The sequence below is a fragment of the Zea mays genome, chromosome 7 (assembly GCF_902167145.1).
Source record: "Zea mays cultivar B73 chromosome 7, Zm-B73-REFERENCE-NAM-5.0, whole genome shotgun sequence".
Taxonomy (NCBI): Eukaryota; Viridiplantae; Streptophyta; class Magnoliopsida; order Poales; family Poaceae; genus Zea; species Zea mays.
Window position 1 is genome coordinate 59,594,730 of NC_050102.1, and position 16,539 is coordinate 59,611,268.

The window sequence follows — 16,539 nt, forward strand, 5'->3', positions numbered from 1 at the left end:
AGGACACACGAGGTCTGGCACTCTGGCGTCTGGGTCGGGGTTGAGACAATTGCATTTTTTGGGACTGTAAAGTGTGCTTCGCAATAATACCATCTCAAACATTTATTTCGTATAAATAGGATTACAAAGATTTAGTACTAGTTAATTGTACTACCATTCACCGGATAATATTCTTTTTCTAGTATAATCTCATGTATTTTATGCCATATGAGACATTATTGCCCTCACGCTCAAATCCACCACCGTAGCCCCGTCATCGTGTTGGTCAGGACCCATCCGTCGTTCGTCTTCCCGCGGTAGGCCGACAACCCCAAGAGCTGATTTGGTGACCCGGGATCCCGGGAGTATTGGAGGGGATTGAGGGGGAAATTAGTTCATTTCCCCCTCAATCCTCTCCAATCCTCCCATGATCCCCTTGTCACCAAATCAACCCCAAGTGTCTAACCCCAATGATTGTTGATGACATTCTTTCTCTGAAGGTCCTAAAAACGTAACTGATCATATGTTTTCAGTATGACATGACCTGTTACAATGGAGCTTCAGTTTCGGAATGAAGGTTTCTTTTATATAGCAAGGTGAAGATGAAGTCCGAAGGTAATAAGAATGAACGACGAAGCTGTAACCAAGCAGCTTCGACCTTGATGTAATGATAAAGGTCGATGTCGGGGACCATAATTAGGGGTACCCCCAAGACTTCTAATCTCAGCTGGTAAACCTCATCAACACAAAGCTGCGAAGGCCTTATGGGCGCGATTCAGGCCAAGGCTCCGCTCAAAGGACACGATCCCGCCTCGCCCGAGCCCGACCTCGGGCAAAGACAGCCGACCCCGGAAGATTCACGCCTCGCCCGAGGATCCCCTCAAGCAACGGATGCACCGTCGACTCGCCTGAGGCACAGCTCGGGTAGGCTTCGCGGAGAAGCAACCTTGGCCAAATCGCCACACCAACCGACCATATCACAGGAGCATTTAATGCGAGGATCGCCTGACATCTTATCCTAACGCGCGCTCTTCAGTCGACAGGGCCGAAGTGACCGCAGTCACTTCGCCGCTCCACTGACCGACCTAACAGGAATACAACGCCGCCTGCCCTGCTCCGACTGCCGTGCCACTCGCCAGAGTGAGGTCAACAGCGGCTAAGTCCAGCCTCGGGCGACATAGGAAGCTCCGCCTCGCCCGACCCTAGGGTTCGGCCCCCGTCTCGGCCTCGGAAGATGGACTTCGCCTCGCCCGACCCCAGGGCTCGGACTCAACCACGACTTAGAAGACGACGAACTCCGCCTCGCCCGACCCCAGGGCTCGGACTCAGCCTCGGCTCCGGAAGATGATGGACTCCGCCTCGCCCGACCCTAGGGCTCGGACTCAACCTCGACCTCGGAAGAATCGCCACCTCGCCCAAACTCGGGCCCGGACCGCCCACGTCACCAGGGGGCCATCATTACCCTGCCCCTAGCTAGCTCACGCTACGGGGAACAAGACTGGCGTCCCATATGGCTCGCCCCAGTAAACAAGTAATGATGACACCCCGCACGCTCCATGACGACGGCAGCTCCCAGCCCCTTACGTCAGCAAGGAGACGTCAGCAAGGATCCGATAGCCCCGACAGCTGTACTTCCGCAGGGCTCCAGCTCTCCTCCGACGGCCACAACATCACATGAACAGGGCAGCAACACCTCTCTAACAGCCATGACGGCATGTACATAGGGCACTAGCTCCTCTCTGCTAGACACGTTAGCACATTGCTACACCCCCATTGTACACCTGGGACCTCTCCTTACGTCTATAAAAGGAAGGTCTAGGGCTCTCGTACAGAAGGTGGGCCGCGCGGGAGAACGGGCCGACACATAAGGATCTCGCTCTCTCTCTCTCCCACGCGAACGCTTGTAACCCCCTACTGCAAGCGCATCCATCCGCCCTGGGCACAGGACAACACGAAGGTCGCGGGTTCCCCTTACTGTTCTCCCCCCTCTGTGTTCCGTCTCGCGCCGACCCATCTGGGCTGGGACACGCAGCGACAATTTACTCGTCGGTCCAGGGACCCCCCGGGGTCGAAACGCCGACAGTTGGCGCGCCAGGTAGGGGCCTGCTGCGTGTTGACGAACAGCTTCCCGTCAAGCTCTAGATGGGTAGTCTCCAGCAACCTTTCCAACCCGAGACGATGCTCTGTTTCGGGAGTCTTGAGTTCATGTCCCTCGACGGCAACTACGACATGATACTCCTTCCTCCGCCGCGCGACAGCGACAATGGCGGTCGTCAGCCCGCCCGCCGGCGGCGGAGTCAACGACGTCTTCCCCACATGGCGGAAGAACAACATCCGGGTTTGTCCCGTCACCTCCCCCACTGACGGAGGAGGAGGCGGGGCAACCATGGCCATGTAGGAGGCGGCACCTCGTCGGCTGTCGAGCAAGTCGACGACACCGGCGCCCCAGCGGGGGACACGTCGGGCTTCGACCTTGCGTCTGAGATGAAGACGAGCGCCGTTTCCCTGCAACACGCCAACCCCGAGCAGACGAACGACGCCAGCACGCTCGCGAAGGACTTGCTGGGTGTCGCCCTCGTACTTGAGACAACGGCGCAGTCCGCCCCTGACGCGACTTCGTCACCGCCCGTTGACCAAGAGGTACCGACCGATTCTCATCTCGTGCCTTTTGGATTCAGCTTCGACCCACCAAGCGACCTCGCTTCGGTGGAAGCTTTCATAGAGGCATGTACCAACCCTCCGGGGTACCATATGCGGTCACCCTGGGACAGACTGACGGCCGTCTCGACCTATGGACCCTCAGGTTCCGAGGAAGATGACGAGCCCGACTTTTGTTGGGATTTCTCCGGGCTCGGTAACCCTAGTGCCATGCGGGACTTCATGACCGCATGCGACTACTGCCTCTCCGATTGTTCCGATGGTAGCCGCAGCTTCGGCGACGAGGACTGCGGCCCGAGTCGTGAATGTTTCCACGTCGATCTAGAGGGTCCAAGCGAAGGCAACCATCTTGGTATGCCGGAGAGCGGCGATCCCCCTAGGCCTGCGCCTCGCGTTGACATCCTTCGGGAGCTAGCTGTGGTCCCAGTCTCTGCGGGGGGTCAGGACGCACAGCTCGAGCAAATCCGCGAGATGCAGGCCAGGCTCGACGAGGGAGCAGGAACACTTGAGTAGTTCCGGCGGAACATCGGGCAGGAATGGGCAGACCAAGCTCCGGCCGGAGAAGCGCGTCATCTACCCCAGGGCATCCAGCACTGCATTGCCGACGACGTCAGGGCAAGGCCGCCACCGGCTTCCAGTGGGGTCGGCCAGAACCTGGCTGCAGCAGCAATACTACTCTCCGCGATGCCGGAACCATCGACCACCGAAGGGCGGCGTATCCAGGGAGAGCTCAAGAATCTCCTAGAGGATACCACGGTCCGACGGGCCGAAAGCTCTGCCTCCCGAAGGCAGGGGTACCCCTCGGAGCATCGCGCCGCGGCTTCCCGATTCGTGCGGGAAGCCTCGATCCACACCGGGCGCACGCGCAACATGGCGCCTGCGGCCCCGGGTCGCCTCGGCAACGAGCACCACCACCGCAACCGTCGAGCCCACCTCGACGAGAGGGTGCGCCGAGGCTACCACCCCAGGCGTGGGGGACGCTACGACAGCGGGGAGGATCAGAGCCCCTCGCCCGAACCACCCGGTCCGTAGGCTTTCAGCCGGGCCATACGATGGGCGTCGTTCCCGACCCGGTTCCGAACCCCGACTACCATCACAAAGTACTTGGGGGAGACGAGACCGGAACTGTGGCTCGCGGACTACCGACTGGCCTGCCAGCTGGGTGGAACGGACGATGACAACCTCATCATCTGCAACCTCCCCCTATTCCTCTCCGACACCGCTCGAGCCTGGCTAGAGCATCTGCCTCCGGGGCAGATCTCCAACTGGGACGACCTGGTCCAAGCCTTCGCCGGCAACTTCGAGGTCACGTACGTGCGCCCTGGGAACTCCTGGGATCTCCGAAGCTGCCGCCAGTAGCCGGGAGAGTCTCTCTGGGACTACATCCGACGATTCTCGAAGCAGCGCACCGAGCTACCCAACGTCACCGACTCGGACGTCATCGGCGCGTTCCTCGCCGGCACCACCTGCCGCGACCTGGTGAGCAAGCTGGGTCGCAAGAACCCCCACCAGGGCGAGCGAGCTGATGGACATTGCCACCAAGTTCGCCTCTGGCCAGGAGGCGGTTGAGGCCATCTTCCGAAAGGACAAGCAGCCCCAGGGCCGCCAGCCGGAAGACGTCCCCGAGGCGTCCGCTCAGCGCGACACCAAGAAGAAGAACAAGAAGAAGTCACGAGCGAAATGCGACGCCACCGACGCGGACGTTGTCGCCGCCGCTGAGTACAAGAACCCTCGGAAACCTCCTGGAGGTGCCAATATCTTCGATAAGATGCTCAAGGAGCCGTGCCCTATCATCAGGGGCCCGTCAAGCACACCCTTGAGGAGTGCGTCATGCTTCGGCGCCACTTTCACAAGGCCGGGCCATCGGCGGAAGGTGGTAGGGCCCACAACAACGATAAGAAGGAGGATCACAAGGCAGAGGAGTTCCCCGAGGTCCATGGCTGCTTCATGATCTACGGTGGGCAAATGGCGAACGCCTCAGCTCGGCACCGCAAGCAAGAGCGTCGGTAGGTCTGCTCGGTAAAGGTGGCGGCGCCAGTCTACCTAGACTGGTCCGACAAGCCCATCACCTTCGACCAGGACGACCACCCCGACCGCGTGCCGAGCCCGGGGAAATATCCGCTCGTTGTCGACCCCGTCATCGGCAACGTCAGGCTCACCAAGGTCCTCATAGACGGAGGCAGCAGCCTCAACATCATCTACGTCGAGACCCTCGGGCTCCTGCAGATCGATCTGTCCTCGATCCAGGCCGGCGTGGCGCCTTTTCACGGGATCATCCCCGGGAAACGCGTCCAACCCCTCGGACAACTTGATCTGCCCGTCTGCTTCGGGACTCCCTCCAACTTCTGAAGGGAAACCCTCACGTTTGAGGTGGTCGGGTTCCAAGGAACCTACCACGCAGTACTGGGGAGGCCATGCTACGCCAAGTTCATGGTCGTCCCCAACTACACCTACCTCAAGCTCAAAATGCTGGGCCCCAATGGGGTCATCACCGTTGGCCCCACGTACCAACACGCGTACGAATGCGACGTGGAGTGCATGGAGTACGCCGAGGCCCTCGCCGAATCCGAGGCCCTCATCGCCGACCTGGAGAGCCTCTCCAAGGAGGCGCCAGACGTGAAGCGCCACGCCGGCAACTTCGAGCCAGCAGAGACGGTTAAGTTCGTCCCTCTCGACCCCAGCAACGACGCCTCCAAGCAGATCCGGATCGGCTCCGAGCTCGACCCCAAATAGGAAGCAGTGCTCGTCGACTTTCTCCGCGCGAACGCCAAAGTTTTCGCGTGGAGTCCCTCGGACATGCCTGGCATACCGAGGGATGTCGCCGAGCACTCGCTGGATATCCGAGCTGGATCCCGACCCATGAAGCAGCCTCTGCGCCGATTCGACGAAGAAAAGCGCAGAGCCATAGGCGATGAGATCCACAAACTGATGGTTGCAGGGTTCATCAAAGAGGTATTCCATCCTGAATGGCTTGCCAACCCTGTGCTTGTAAGAAAGAAAGGAGGGAAATGGCGGATGTGTGTAGACTACACTGGTCTAAACAAAGCATGTCCCAAGGTTCCCTACCCTCTGCCTCGCATCGATCAAATCGTGGATTCCACTGCTGGGTGCGAAACCCTGTCATTCCTCGACGCCTACTCAGGGTATCACCAAATCAAGATGAAAGAGTCCGACCAGCTCGCGACTTCTTTCATCACACCTTTTGGCATGTACTGCTACGTTACTATGCCATTTGGTTTGAGGAATGCGGGTGCGACATACCAAAGGTGCATGAACCACGTGTTTGGCAAACACATTGGTCGGACCGTCGAGGCTTACGTCGATGACATCGTAGTCAAGACGAGGAAAGCCTCCGACCACCTCTCCGACCTTGAAACGACATTCCGGTGTCTCATGGCGAAAGGCGTAAAACTCAATCCCGAGAAGTGCGTCTTCGGAGTCCCCCGAGGCATGCTCTTGGGGTTCATCGTCTCCGAGCGGGGCATTGAGGCCAACCCGGAGAAAATCGCGGCCATCACCAACATGGGGCCCATCAAGGACTTGAAAGGCGTACAGAGGGTCATGGGATGCCTTGCGGCTCTGAGCCGCTTCATCTCGCGCCTCGGCGAAAGAGGCCTACCTCTGTACCGCCTCTTAAGAAAGACCGAGTGCTTCACTTGGACCCCCGAGGCCGAGGAAGCCCTCGGGAACCTGAAGGCGCTCCTTACGAACGCACCCATCCTGGTGCCTCCGGCTGCCGGAGAAGCCCTCTTGATCTACGTCGCCGCTACCACTCAGGTGGTCAGCGCGCGATCGTGGTCAAAAGACGAGAAGAAGGGCATGCATTGCCCGTCCAGAGGCCGGTCTACTTCATCAGTGAGGTACTGTCTGAGACCAAGATTCGCTACCCACAAATTCAGAAGCTGTTGTACGCGGTGATTCTGACGCGGCGGAAGTTGCGACACTACTTCGAGTCTCACCCGGTGACTGTGGTGTTATCCTTCCCCCTGGGGGAGATCATCTAGTGCCGAGAGGCCTCGGGTAGGATTGCAAAGTGGGCGGTGGAAATCATGGGCGAGACAATCTCGTTTGCCCCTCGGAAGGCCATCAAGTCCCAAGTCTTGGCGGACTTTGTGGCTGAATGGGTCGACACCCAGCTTCCGGCAGCTCCGATCCAACCGGAACTCTGGACCATGTTTTTTGACGGGTCGCTGATGAAAACAGGGGTAGGCGCGGGCCTGCTCTTCATCTCGCCCCTCGGGAAGCACCTCCGCTAAGTGCTGCGCCTCCATTTCCCGGCGTCCAACAACGTGGCTGAGTATGAGGCTCTGGTCAACGGGTTGCGCATCGCCATAGAGCTAGGGGTCCGACGCCTCGATGCTCGCGGTGACTCGCAACTTGTCATCGACCAAGTCATGAAGAACTCTCACTGTCGCGACCCGAAGATGGAAGCCTACTGCGTCGAGGTTCGGCGCCTAGAGGACAAGTTCTACGGGCTCGAGGTCAACCACGTCGCCCGGTGGTACAACGAGACTGCGGACAAGCTGGCGAAGATAGCTTCGACACGAACAACGGTTCCCCCGAACGTCTTCTCCCGGGACCTACATCAACCCTCAGTCAAGACAAAACGACACGCTCGAGCCCGAGAAGGCCTCGGCCCGGTCCGAGGCACCCTCGGCTACCGAGGGTGAGGCTCTGTGCATCGAGGAAGAGCGGAATGGGGTCACGCCTAATCGAAACTGGCAGACCCCGTACCTGCAATATCTCCACCGAGGAGAGCTACCCCTCGATAGAGCCGAAGCTCGGTGACTGGCGCGGCGCGCCAAGTCATTCGTCTTGCTGGGTGACGGGAAGGAGCTCTACCACCGCAGCCCCTCCGGCATCCTCCAGCGATGCATATCCATCGCCGAAGGTCAGGAGCTCTTACAAGAAATACACTCGGGGGCTTGCGGTCATCACGCAGCGCCTCGAGCCCTTGTTGGAAACGCTTTCCGATAAGGTTTCTACTGGTCGACCGCGGTGGCCGACGCCACTAGAATTGTCCGCACCTGCCAAGGGTGTCAATTCTACACAAGGCAGACGCACCTACCCGCTCAGGCTCTGCAAACAATACCCATCACCTAGCCGTTTGCTGTGTGGGGTCTGGACCTTGTCGGTCCCTTGCAGAAGGCACCCGGGGGCTACACGCACCTACTGGTTGCCATCGAAAAATTCTCCAAGTGGATCGAGGTCCGACCCCTAAACAGCATCAGGTCCGAACAGGCGGTGGCATTCTTCACCAACATCATCCATCGCTTCGGGGTCCCAAACTCCATCATCACCGACAACGGCACCCAGTTCACTGGCAGAAAGTTCCTGGACTTATGCGAAGACCACCACATCCGGGTGGACTGGGCCGCCGTGGCACACCCCATGACGAATGGGCAGGTAGAACGTGCCAACGGCATGATTCTGCAAGGACTCAAGCCGAGGATCTACAACGACCTCCACAAGTTTGGCAGGTGATGGATGAAGGAACTCCCCTTGGTGGTCTGGAGCCTGAGGACGACGCCAAGTCGAGCCACGGGTTTCACGCCGTTCTTTCTAGTCTATGGAGCCGAGGCCATCTTGCCCACAGACTTAGAATACGGTTCCCCAAGGACGAGGGCCTACGATGACTGACGCAACCAGACCAACCGAGAAGACTCACTGGACCAGCTGAAAGAGGCTCGGAACATGGCCTTACTACACTCGGCGCGGTATCAGCAGTCCCTGCGACGCTACCACGCCCGAGGGGTTCGGTCCCGAGACCTCCAGGTGGGCGACTTGGTGCTTCGACTACGACAAGACGCCCGACGGCGGCACAAGCTCACGCCTCCCTGGGAAGGGCCGTTCGTCATCGCCAAGGTTTTGAAGCCCGGGACGTACAAGCTGGCCAACAGTCAAGGCGAGGTCTACAGCAACGCTTGGAACATCCGACAGCTACGTCGCTTCTACCCTTAAGATGTTTTCAAGCCATTCATATACCTCGTTTACATATGAAGTCTAACCATCAAGGAAGGGTCAGCCTTGCCTCGGCAAAGCCCGACCCTCCCTCGGGGCCTAGAAGGGGGGAACCCCCTCCGCGTCAAAATTTTCCTCGGAAAACGTCTTTCTACTAGAATATCTTTCGTGCTTTTCGACTACTTCGGTAGTGGGATCATGAAAACGGCGGAGTACATGTAAGCAGGCAATGCCGACCGAGCCGAGGGACTCCTACGCCTCCGGGATATGGATACCTCACTCATCACCTTCTGCGAGAAGTAACTCGCGTTCGGATGAGCGATCCTGCTGACCGAACAAGCCTTAACGCTCAAAAGACTTTCTGCTGAAACGGTTTTTCGGGTTTTCTCGGCTACGTCGATAATAGAATCCCGCGGACGAGAAAGAGTACACGTAAGCGGCAAGGTCGACCGAGCCAAGGGATTCCTACGCCTCCGGGATACGGATACCTCACTCATCACCTTCCGTGAGAAGTAACTCTAGCTCGGATAAACGATTTTTCTACCGACGAGCAAGCCCTGATACTCGAAACAAGAGGAAAATAAACGCAGCTTTACAACGCGACGACAGTATGTTTGGGCCTCGGCAGCCGCAAAAAACATATGCATACTACAGGCGAACCGATCCTGCAGGCTCAGACGTTGATGGAGAGGGAGCAGCAGCACCCTCGGCGTCAACTCCACCTTCGGCGAAGTCCGACTGAGCCTCGGACGGCAACACGGACGAAGGATCTCTGCTCCGAAGGACGACGTCAGCACCACGCCCGGGCCATCGCCGCCAGGGTCTCCTCCAGGAACCCAGCCCGAGCAGACGGCTCGGCTGGCCGCCCCGAAGCCTCAGCCAGCTGTCCCCCGAGGACACCAGCCCGGCTCGTGGCCTCGACAACTCGACTCCGACGTTGGTCCCGCCAGTGGACGACCCGGCCAGGCCCCGGCCGATGAAGCTTCCTTTTTCGAGCCAACTCCGCCTTTGTCCACGCTGACACCGCTGCCCTAGGCCCCGGCTCCCCGCAGAGCGGCCTAGGGTTTCTTAGACTAAGCAAGTGAAGCCTCGGGCGGCAAGGCCGACTGAGCCGAGGGACTCCTACGCCTCCGGGATACGGATACCTCACTCGTCACCTTCCGCACGAGGCAACTCACACTTGGTTAAGCGGTTCGGCTAGCCGACAGGCGAGTCCTAGTGCTCGAAATGAGGAGAAAACATGGCTGTAACACCCTGAATTTGGGGGTATAAAATTTCTTTGCTCATATTCACAAATTCAGGTGTTACTTCCCTTTTTTCATCCTTCCTCATTCTTTTCTTTCTCATTTCTATAGGAGAAAAGTGCTTATTTTATTTGTAATTATAGTTTAATAGGTTAAACCCTAAGGGAGTATGAATTGTTGCATCATGTTGAACCCTAGATTTCACTTTTGCTTGGTGCATAATTCTTGGAAAGTCTAATTTGAATTTGTGGTTCATTTGGATTTGAATCAAATAGAGAAAATAAAAAGAAAAGGGAAAACAATTCCAGAATAAAAGAAAAGAGGAAAGAAGCCCACTTCCCCGCCCCCCTCAGCCTTTCGGCCCAGCTAGGCCCATCCCCCCCGCGCGCGCTCTCCCTCCCCCGCTCTCTCTGCCCTGGCGGGCCCGCCCGTCAGCGCGGCCGCCTTCCGCGCGCCCGCCCCCGCTTTCCTCTCTCTCTCTGCTCGCGGGCCCGGCTTGTCAGCCCCGTCGTCCTCGCGTAACTGCCGCCCGAGCTGCGCGCGGCCGCCTTCTCCGCGCCCACGTCGCGCGTGGAGCTCGCAACTGCCCCGCCCCTGGCCACTTGAGCCCAGAGCCCCACTCGCCCTCTCCCCCTCCCTCATTTGCGCACCGGCAGACCCCTCTTCCACCTCTCCCTCGCTGGAGTTATTTGGAGCAGAGGTATCCCGAACGGCGGGCTTCGGAAGTTTGCTATCCTCAACCTTGCAATTGGAATTTTAGTATTATAATAGGCTTCCGATTGGAAAATTGTCTTCGTGGGCACTTTTAACAGTCTCGCCGTCGGTTAACTTGTTCCGGCTCTCGTGCTAAGGATTCCCCGTTCTTCTAAGGATTCCCCGTTCTTCAAAACGGATCTCGTGCTCGCTCTCTCCTTTCTTCCTCTCCCTCTCTGTCCGTCGTCCCCTAGCTCGCTCCTGCTCTGTCCTCGACGAGCTCGCGACTGCTCCGTGCTCCCGGCCCTCGACGGCGCTCATCTCCTCGACGGCGCTCCTCTCCAAGGTATCCTCTCGAGTGCCCATACTTTTTATCTTCTGTGGCGCCCCATACTGCTCCCTGGCGGCTGGCTCTGTCCTCGCCGGCGTTCGTCGACCAAAGAATAAAAATACTCGTGTTAGGGATCTGCGGTCTTCTTCTCAGAAGAAACAATCTTGTTTCCCTGCTTCCAGATTTGCCATAGTGTGGTGTGTGAGAATGGCGGGTGAGAGTAGCACGGTTTTGTGTCAGAGTTACAGTCCACTCTTCCAAATCGATGGGTTGAGCTTTGAGCAGTTGCTCCACAGGCTCTGTAGATTTTTCAATGTAGGCAAAACCAGCAGAGGGACTGAAGAATACATTTCATGTGAACACTCAAATAATCATATACCATGTCCATTCCTGCATTTACTGATTGTGCAATGCAATAGCGATAATCAGACCCTCGAGGCTTTTGTGGCTCACAGATCCTGTAGGTTCCTTCCCCGCGGCCATGGAGAAATCTCCAAGATCCATTCCAATGGGATCTGGACCTGCTAAGGCCGACATACGCAGAGATGTCGCAGAAGCTGCAGAAGGGAGTAGGCGCACAGGCATCGTCGACACAAGCAACATTGATTATGGCACTAGTAGATTACGTCCGCGTCATCGATTATGTAGGACACATGATCCGGTACGTTTTACTGTAAATAACATATTGTGTTATTATAGTAACAGTGAATACTATAATATGATATTGAATGTCATTATTAATTTGGTTGTAGGCACAGAGATATAATCGAGTTTGGGATGGTCTTTTAGACGCCATTAGACAGATGCAATTATCTGCCGATGAGTTGAGGAAGTTGAGCCGCCGCAACCATGTTCCTGAATATTTGGATATGTTGCACAAGAATTGCCTGATTAATGCCATGAGTGATGTTACTCAAATTGCAAAAGGTCTAGACACTATGAGCAGGGATTTGGAGGAAGTTCTTATTGGTCCTCAGCCTCTACTTGAGGATTATGAAGCCCTTGGAATGTACGATGATTTCAAGACTGATGTTCATTGTGATTGTACTGAGCTGTGTGGTTCGGATGAGGACAACTCTTCTTTTGACTCCGATGAGATTCCTGATCGCCGTATGAAGGGTCCTATATGAAGTGAGCCTATCTGAGCTATTTGTCTGTGACTCCGATGAGATCGCTGATTGCCGATGTAGTGGCCATGATTATGTTGTTGTAATATGTAATGTGTAATTCGAACTATTGTAATTGGAACTATTGTAATGTGTAATGTGTAATTCGAACTATTGTAATTCGAACTCTTGTGATTGGAACTAATGTCAACCAGTTCAGTGAAAACCAGTTTAAGTTTGTGTTCATAATTGTCGTTGTACTGCATTTTTCGAATAATTGTGTATCTGCCTGAACTAATGTCAACCAGCTGTACCCAGAGTTTTTACCAGCTTTCTTCACTACCAGCTGTTCCCAGAATTTGGATCACCAGATGTACCCAGAATTTGGCAGTTAAGGTGTATCTACACCTGCAGGCTGCAGCCACCAGCACAGGAATATGTACCAGCCTGCTCGTTTCAGCTGGAACGAACGCACCGAAGGAAAATGTTTGGCTGCCACTACAATCAGCACAGGTCGACCATAAATGTCCAAGGAATCATGTACATATATGAACTCGGTGGCAGCCAAACAGGTCGACCACCAGCACAGGAATATCTACACTTGCTAGCCGTTCTTTCATCTCTACGACAAGCTTCACACAGGTGGCTGCATGTGGCTGAAACGAGCAGGCTGAAACCAGCACCTCTAGGACCACCAGAACTGGATAGACAAGTGGCTGCATGTTCCAATCCAAAACTGGAGAATACCCAGAATTTGGATCACCAGATGTACCCAGAATTGGACATGATATTTATCTAACACTGTCATCCTGCAAGACAGTAGCAAAGAGGTTCTGAAAACTGAAAATAAGTTGCCATGTAGAAACACCTGACAGCAACAGTGATGAACTGAAGCTAGCTGAAAAGAGGTTCTGAAAACTGAAGATAAGTTGTCAAGTCTAGAGAAAGTACTTGAATACATTACATCACAAACAAGTCTAGAGAAAGTGCTTCAATACATTACATCATCTGAAAACTGAAGAAAGTACTTCAATACATTACATCATCACAAACAAGCCTGGAAACTAGTTTAAGACATGACATTGTCCTAATTTTCTAGCCAGCGTTCATCTTCTTCTTTGGAGTCAGTTTTTTGACAGCACGCCTCACTCTCTTCTGTGGGGTAGTACCAACTGTTTCTTGTGGAACATCAATGCAGACAATTTGGTGTCGACCAGAATCCCCTACTTCAGGCTGTGACGAAGAAGCTTCAGCTGGCTCCTTAGGAAACCATTTCTTTGTTGAGTTCTTTCTTGGTTTCCTTTTCCTGTGCAGATGATTATTAGATAAACAACCAAAATTAATTTATAAAAACAGATACGAGATTATAAGAGTACCTTTTCTTCGTTCCATTTAGGGGGCATTTGTAGCTAGTCTTCCTATGCCCTAACTCCCCACAATTAGGGCACTTGAATTTGCCTCGAATAATCTTCTTAGCTTTCTCACTTTCGTTTGCAGGCTTTTTTTTACTACTCCCACCTTCTAGACAACTCTTGAACCTAGTTTTCCTTTGACGTCCCACGCCTCTCTTGCCTAGTGGAGCACCAACCTCCTTTGCAAAATCCACCTTCGGCCAAAATAATTTGCTTTCAATTGGCTCCACCAATCTGTCATAAGCTTTCCTAAACATGTCAACTGAGTAGTAATCGTCGACAAACTCCTCCATCATTACATTTCTATATTGCTGTGCGGTAATTAGACATAATGCATGGTGGCAGGGCTTCCCTGTATGTTGCCATTCCTTACATGAACATTCTCTAAGATGAGCCTTCACCACATATCTAGAAAAACAATCACCATTGTCTCTCACCTCTGCAACATAGTCATCGCCTTTTATGACCTCCAAGTGTCCAAGTCCTCTAGTTCTTGCATTCAGTTGTGCTATGATAGAAGGTAAAATCTTTCCCTCCAACCTCCTTCCTATCCGCCTCCTCTTGTAAAATAGTTGCATGATCATTATCCTAATTTTGTCAGCCAGGTCACAAACAGGGAGGTCCTTGTAGTCCTTTATCCAGTTATTGAACACCTCAGCAATGTTATTTGTTACATAGTCGCATTTGATAGTAGGGTTGAATGCACTTCGGTACCACAACAAGGAATGGAACCTATCTAACCAAGCAGCAATATCAGGATTGCTTCTGACATTTGCAATGTACATGTCATATACTTCTGCCTTGTACGCCCTGGCAGCAGGGTACATGTATTCGGATCCAGCATATTGCTTGACATAATTGTTCATTAGGTGCCGGAAACACTCTCTTTTCTCAGCTTCTGGAAAAACATCCTTCATTGCATTTGTTAGCCCTTTGCAAGCATCAGAACACAATGCTAGGTTAGGTAAATCCCCGATGGCCTTGCGTAACTGTAGAAGGAACCAATGCCAGTTGTCCTCTGTTTCGGACTCAAAGAATCCATATGCAACAGGGAACATCCAGTTGTGGCCGTCGACGGCTGTTGCAGATGGTAGGTGACCATTCCATCTACCATTCAAAGCTGTCGAATCAACACTCAAGTAAGGTCTGCATCCATGTAAGAAACCACTAATACAAGGGCCAAGTGCACAGAAGAACCTACTAAAATAAACTCTGCCATCCTCAACACGTACATCAATTTCAATGACACTATCAGGTGACCTCTGCAATACAGCCTCCTTCCAAGAGAATAGAAGTTGGAAACTCTCTTCCCAAGTCCCAAACAACTGCTTCAAGGCTTTCTCTTTTCCATACCAAACTGTATCATAAGAAATGGTGCACTTGTACGTATCTTGAAGGAAAGTCTGTAAATCCTTTGCACCTGTGTGTGGTTTCTTCGCAAGGATAGGTAAAGCTTTAGCAGCAACCCAAGCACTGGTTGGTGTGCTTGTCCTCCTCCGGCCACTAGAAGTGCAAGTGTGATGATCATTCATCACAGTCACCTACAGAAGTATAAATGAAATGCACATTACTACTAAGGCATAAAAAAACTTCAACAAAATTAAAACTTTGACAATACCGTACAATTATGGTAGGTGACCCATCCCTCTCAATTCTTGCATGTATGCTCCAAGGACAATCACCACCTCGACAAAATCCTCTGTATTTCTTCGGGGTACTAGCCTCAATGCCTAACTCAAACTCTTTTTCTATGGCATACTGTCTCATAGCAAGTCTGAATTCAGCCATAGATGGATACATGCAGCCAACCGCCATGACTGGATGGTTAGAATCATACAAAACTCTACTCTCGTTTGGCAAAAAATCAACACAGGGCATGGAGGATGAAGAATCAACTCCAAACTCATTTGGATTATTTGAATCACCACAATGATTAGAAGCCTCCTCTCTCTCTTTGTTTTCTCGTTCATCTTCAGCCGCAAATCCAAGTTTCGAATACATAGCTAACTCACTGGGTACATGTTGAGGCCCTTCTTCATCCCATCGAAGATCAGGTCCAATACCCTCAAAATCAAATACTTGCACTGGGTCAAACACTGTTAACTGAAAATTGACAGTGCCCTACAAAAATTATGATGAGCAGTACAAATGAGAGTTGTCAACAATACACAAGTGCAGACTAATATATGAAATACATTTGTACAGCATTTCTACCCGATCTTCAGGACAAGCTGGTGGTGCCTCCAACCAAGAGTTATCAACGTCGTCGATCGTCAGAGCAGCATCGACCAACGGCGACGGATTGAGGGCCACCCCTGTGTCGCTGCCAACGACCTCGCCTGGAGGCAACGACGAGGATAATTCGCCGGCTGCTTGGACTGCGAGGTCCGGCGAGGGGACTGCCGGAGGTTGCATTGGGACTGCCGGGAGCAGTGGGGAGCGCCGGGAGCGAGGGGACTGCCGGGAGCAGTCGGGACCGCGGGGACTGCCGGGAGCAGTCAGTAACGCCGGCGAGGACAGAGCCAGCCGCCAGGGAGCAGTATGGGGCGCCACAGAAGATAAAAAGTATGGGCACTCGAGAGGATACCTTGGAGAGGAGCGCCGTCGAGGAGATGAGCGCCGTCGAGGGCCGGGAGCACGGAGCAGTCGCGAGCTCGTCGAGGACAGAGCAGGAGCGAGCTAGGGGACGACGGACAGAGAGGGAGAGGAAGAAAGGAGAGAGCGAGCACGAGATCCGTTTTGAAGAACGGGGAATCCTTAGAAGAACGGGGAATCCTTAGCACGAGAGCCGGAACAAGTTAACCGACGGCGAGACTGTTAAAAGTGCCCACGAAGACAATTTTCCAATCGGAAGCCTATTATAATACTAAAATTCCAATTGCAAGGTTGAGGATAGCAAACTTCCGAAGCCCGCCGTTCGGGATACCTCTGCTCCAAATAACTCCCCTCGCTGCGCGCACGCCAGAGCGCCGCCGCCACAAATCCCCGCCGTCCCGAGCTCGTTTCCCGGCCGCCGTTGGAGCTCCGCCGTGTCCGTTGCCACGGTGAGCTTCGCCCCGGCGTCCGCAACCTGGGACGCGCCCCAATTCCCTCTCCCCCTCCCTATTTCTCTCTGCCCGCGCTCACCCGCCGTCCTCCGTGCAGCCGCGGAGGTC

At 54.2% G+C, this 16,539-nt stretch overlaps 1 protein-coding gene across 1 annotated transcript; it reads right to left on the reverse strand.

Moving 5' to 3' along the window:
- Positions 1-12,950: 12,950 nt before the first annotated feature.
- Positions 12,951-16,328, reverse strand: LOC103633894 (uncharacterized). The gene is made up of 4 exons (XM_035960937.1): positions 15,599-16,328; positions 15,008-15,505; positions 13,349-14,925; positions 12,951-13,278 (listed from the first exon to the last, which is right to left on the reverse strand). The coding sequence occupies exons 1-4, from the start codon at positions 15,797-15,799 to the stop codon at positions 13,068-13,070; spliced, it is 2,487 nt and encodes an 828-aa protein (XP_035816830.1). The 5' UTR covers positions 15,800-16,328; the 3' UTR covers positions 12,951-13,067.
- Positions 16,329-16,539: the final 211 nt, after the last annotated feature.

Excerpts from the sequence above, each read along its gene's own strand:
- LOC103633894 (XM_035960937.1), bottom strand. The coding sequence starts at position 15,799 with ATGCAACCTCCGGCAGTCCCCTCGCCGGACCTCGCAGTCCAAGCAGCC. Across the intron at positions 15,506-15,598 it reads CAGCTTGTCCTGAAGATCGG|GGCACTGTCAATTTTCAGTT; the intron begins GTAGAAATGCTG and ends TAATTTTTGTAG. Across the intron at positions 14,926-15,007 it reads ATGGGTCACCTACCATAATT|GTGACTGTGATGAATGATCA; the intron begins GTACGGTATTGT and ends ATACTTCTGTAG.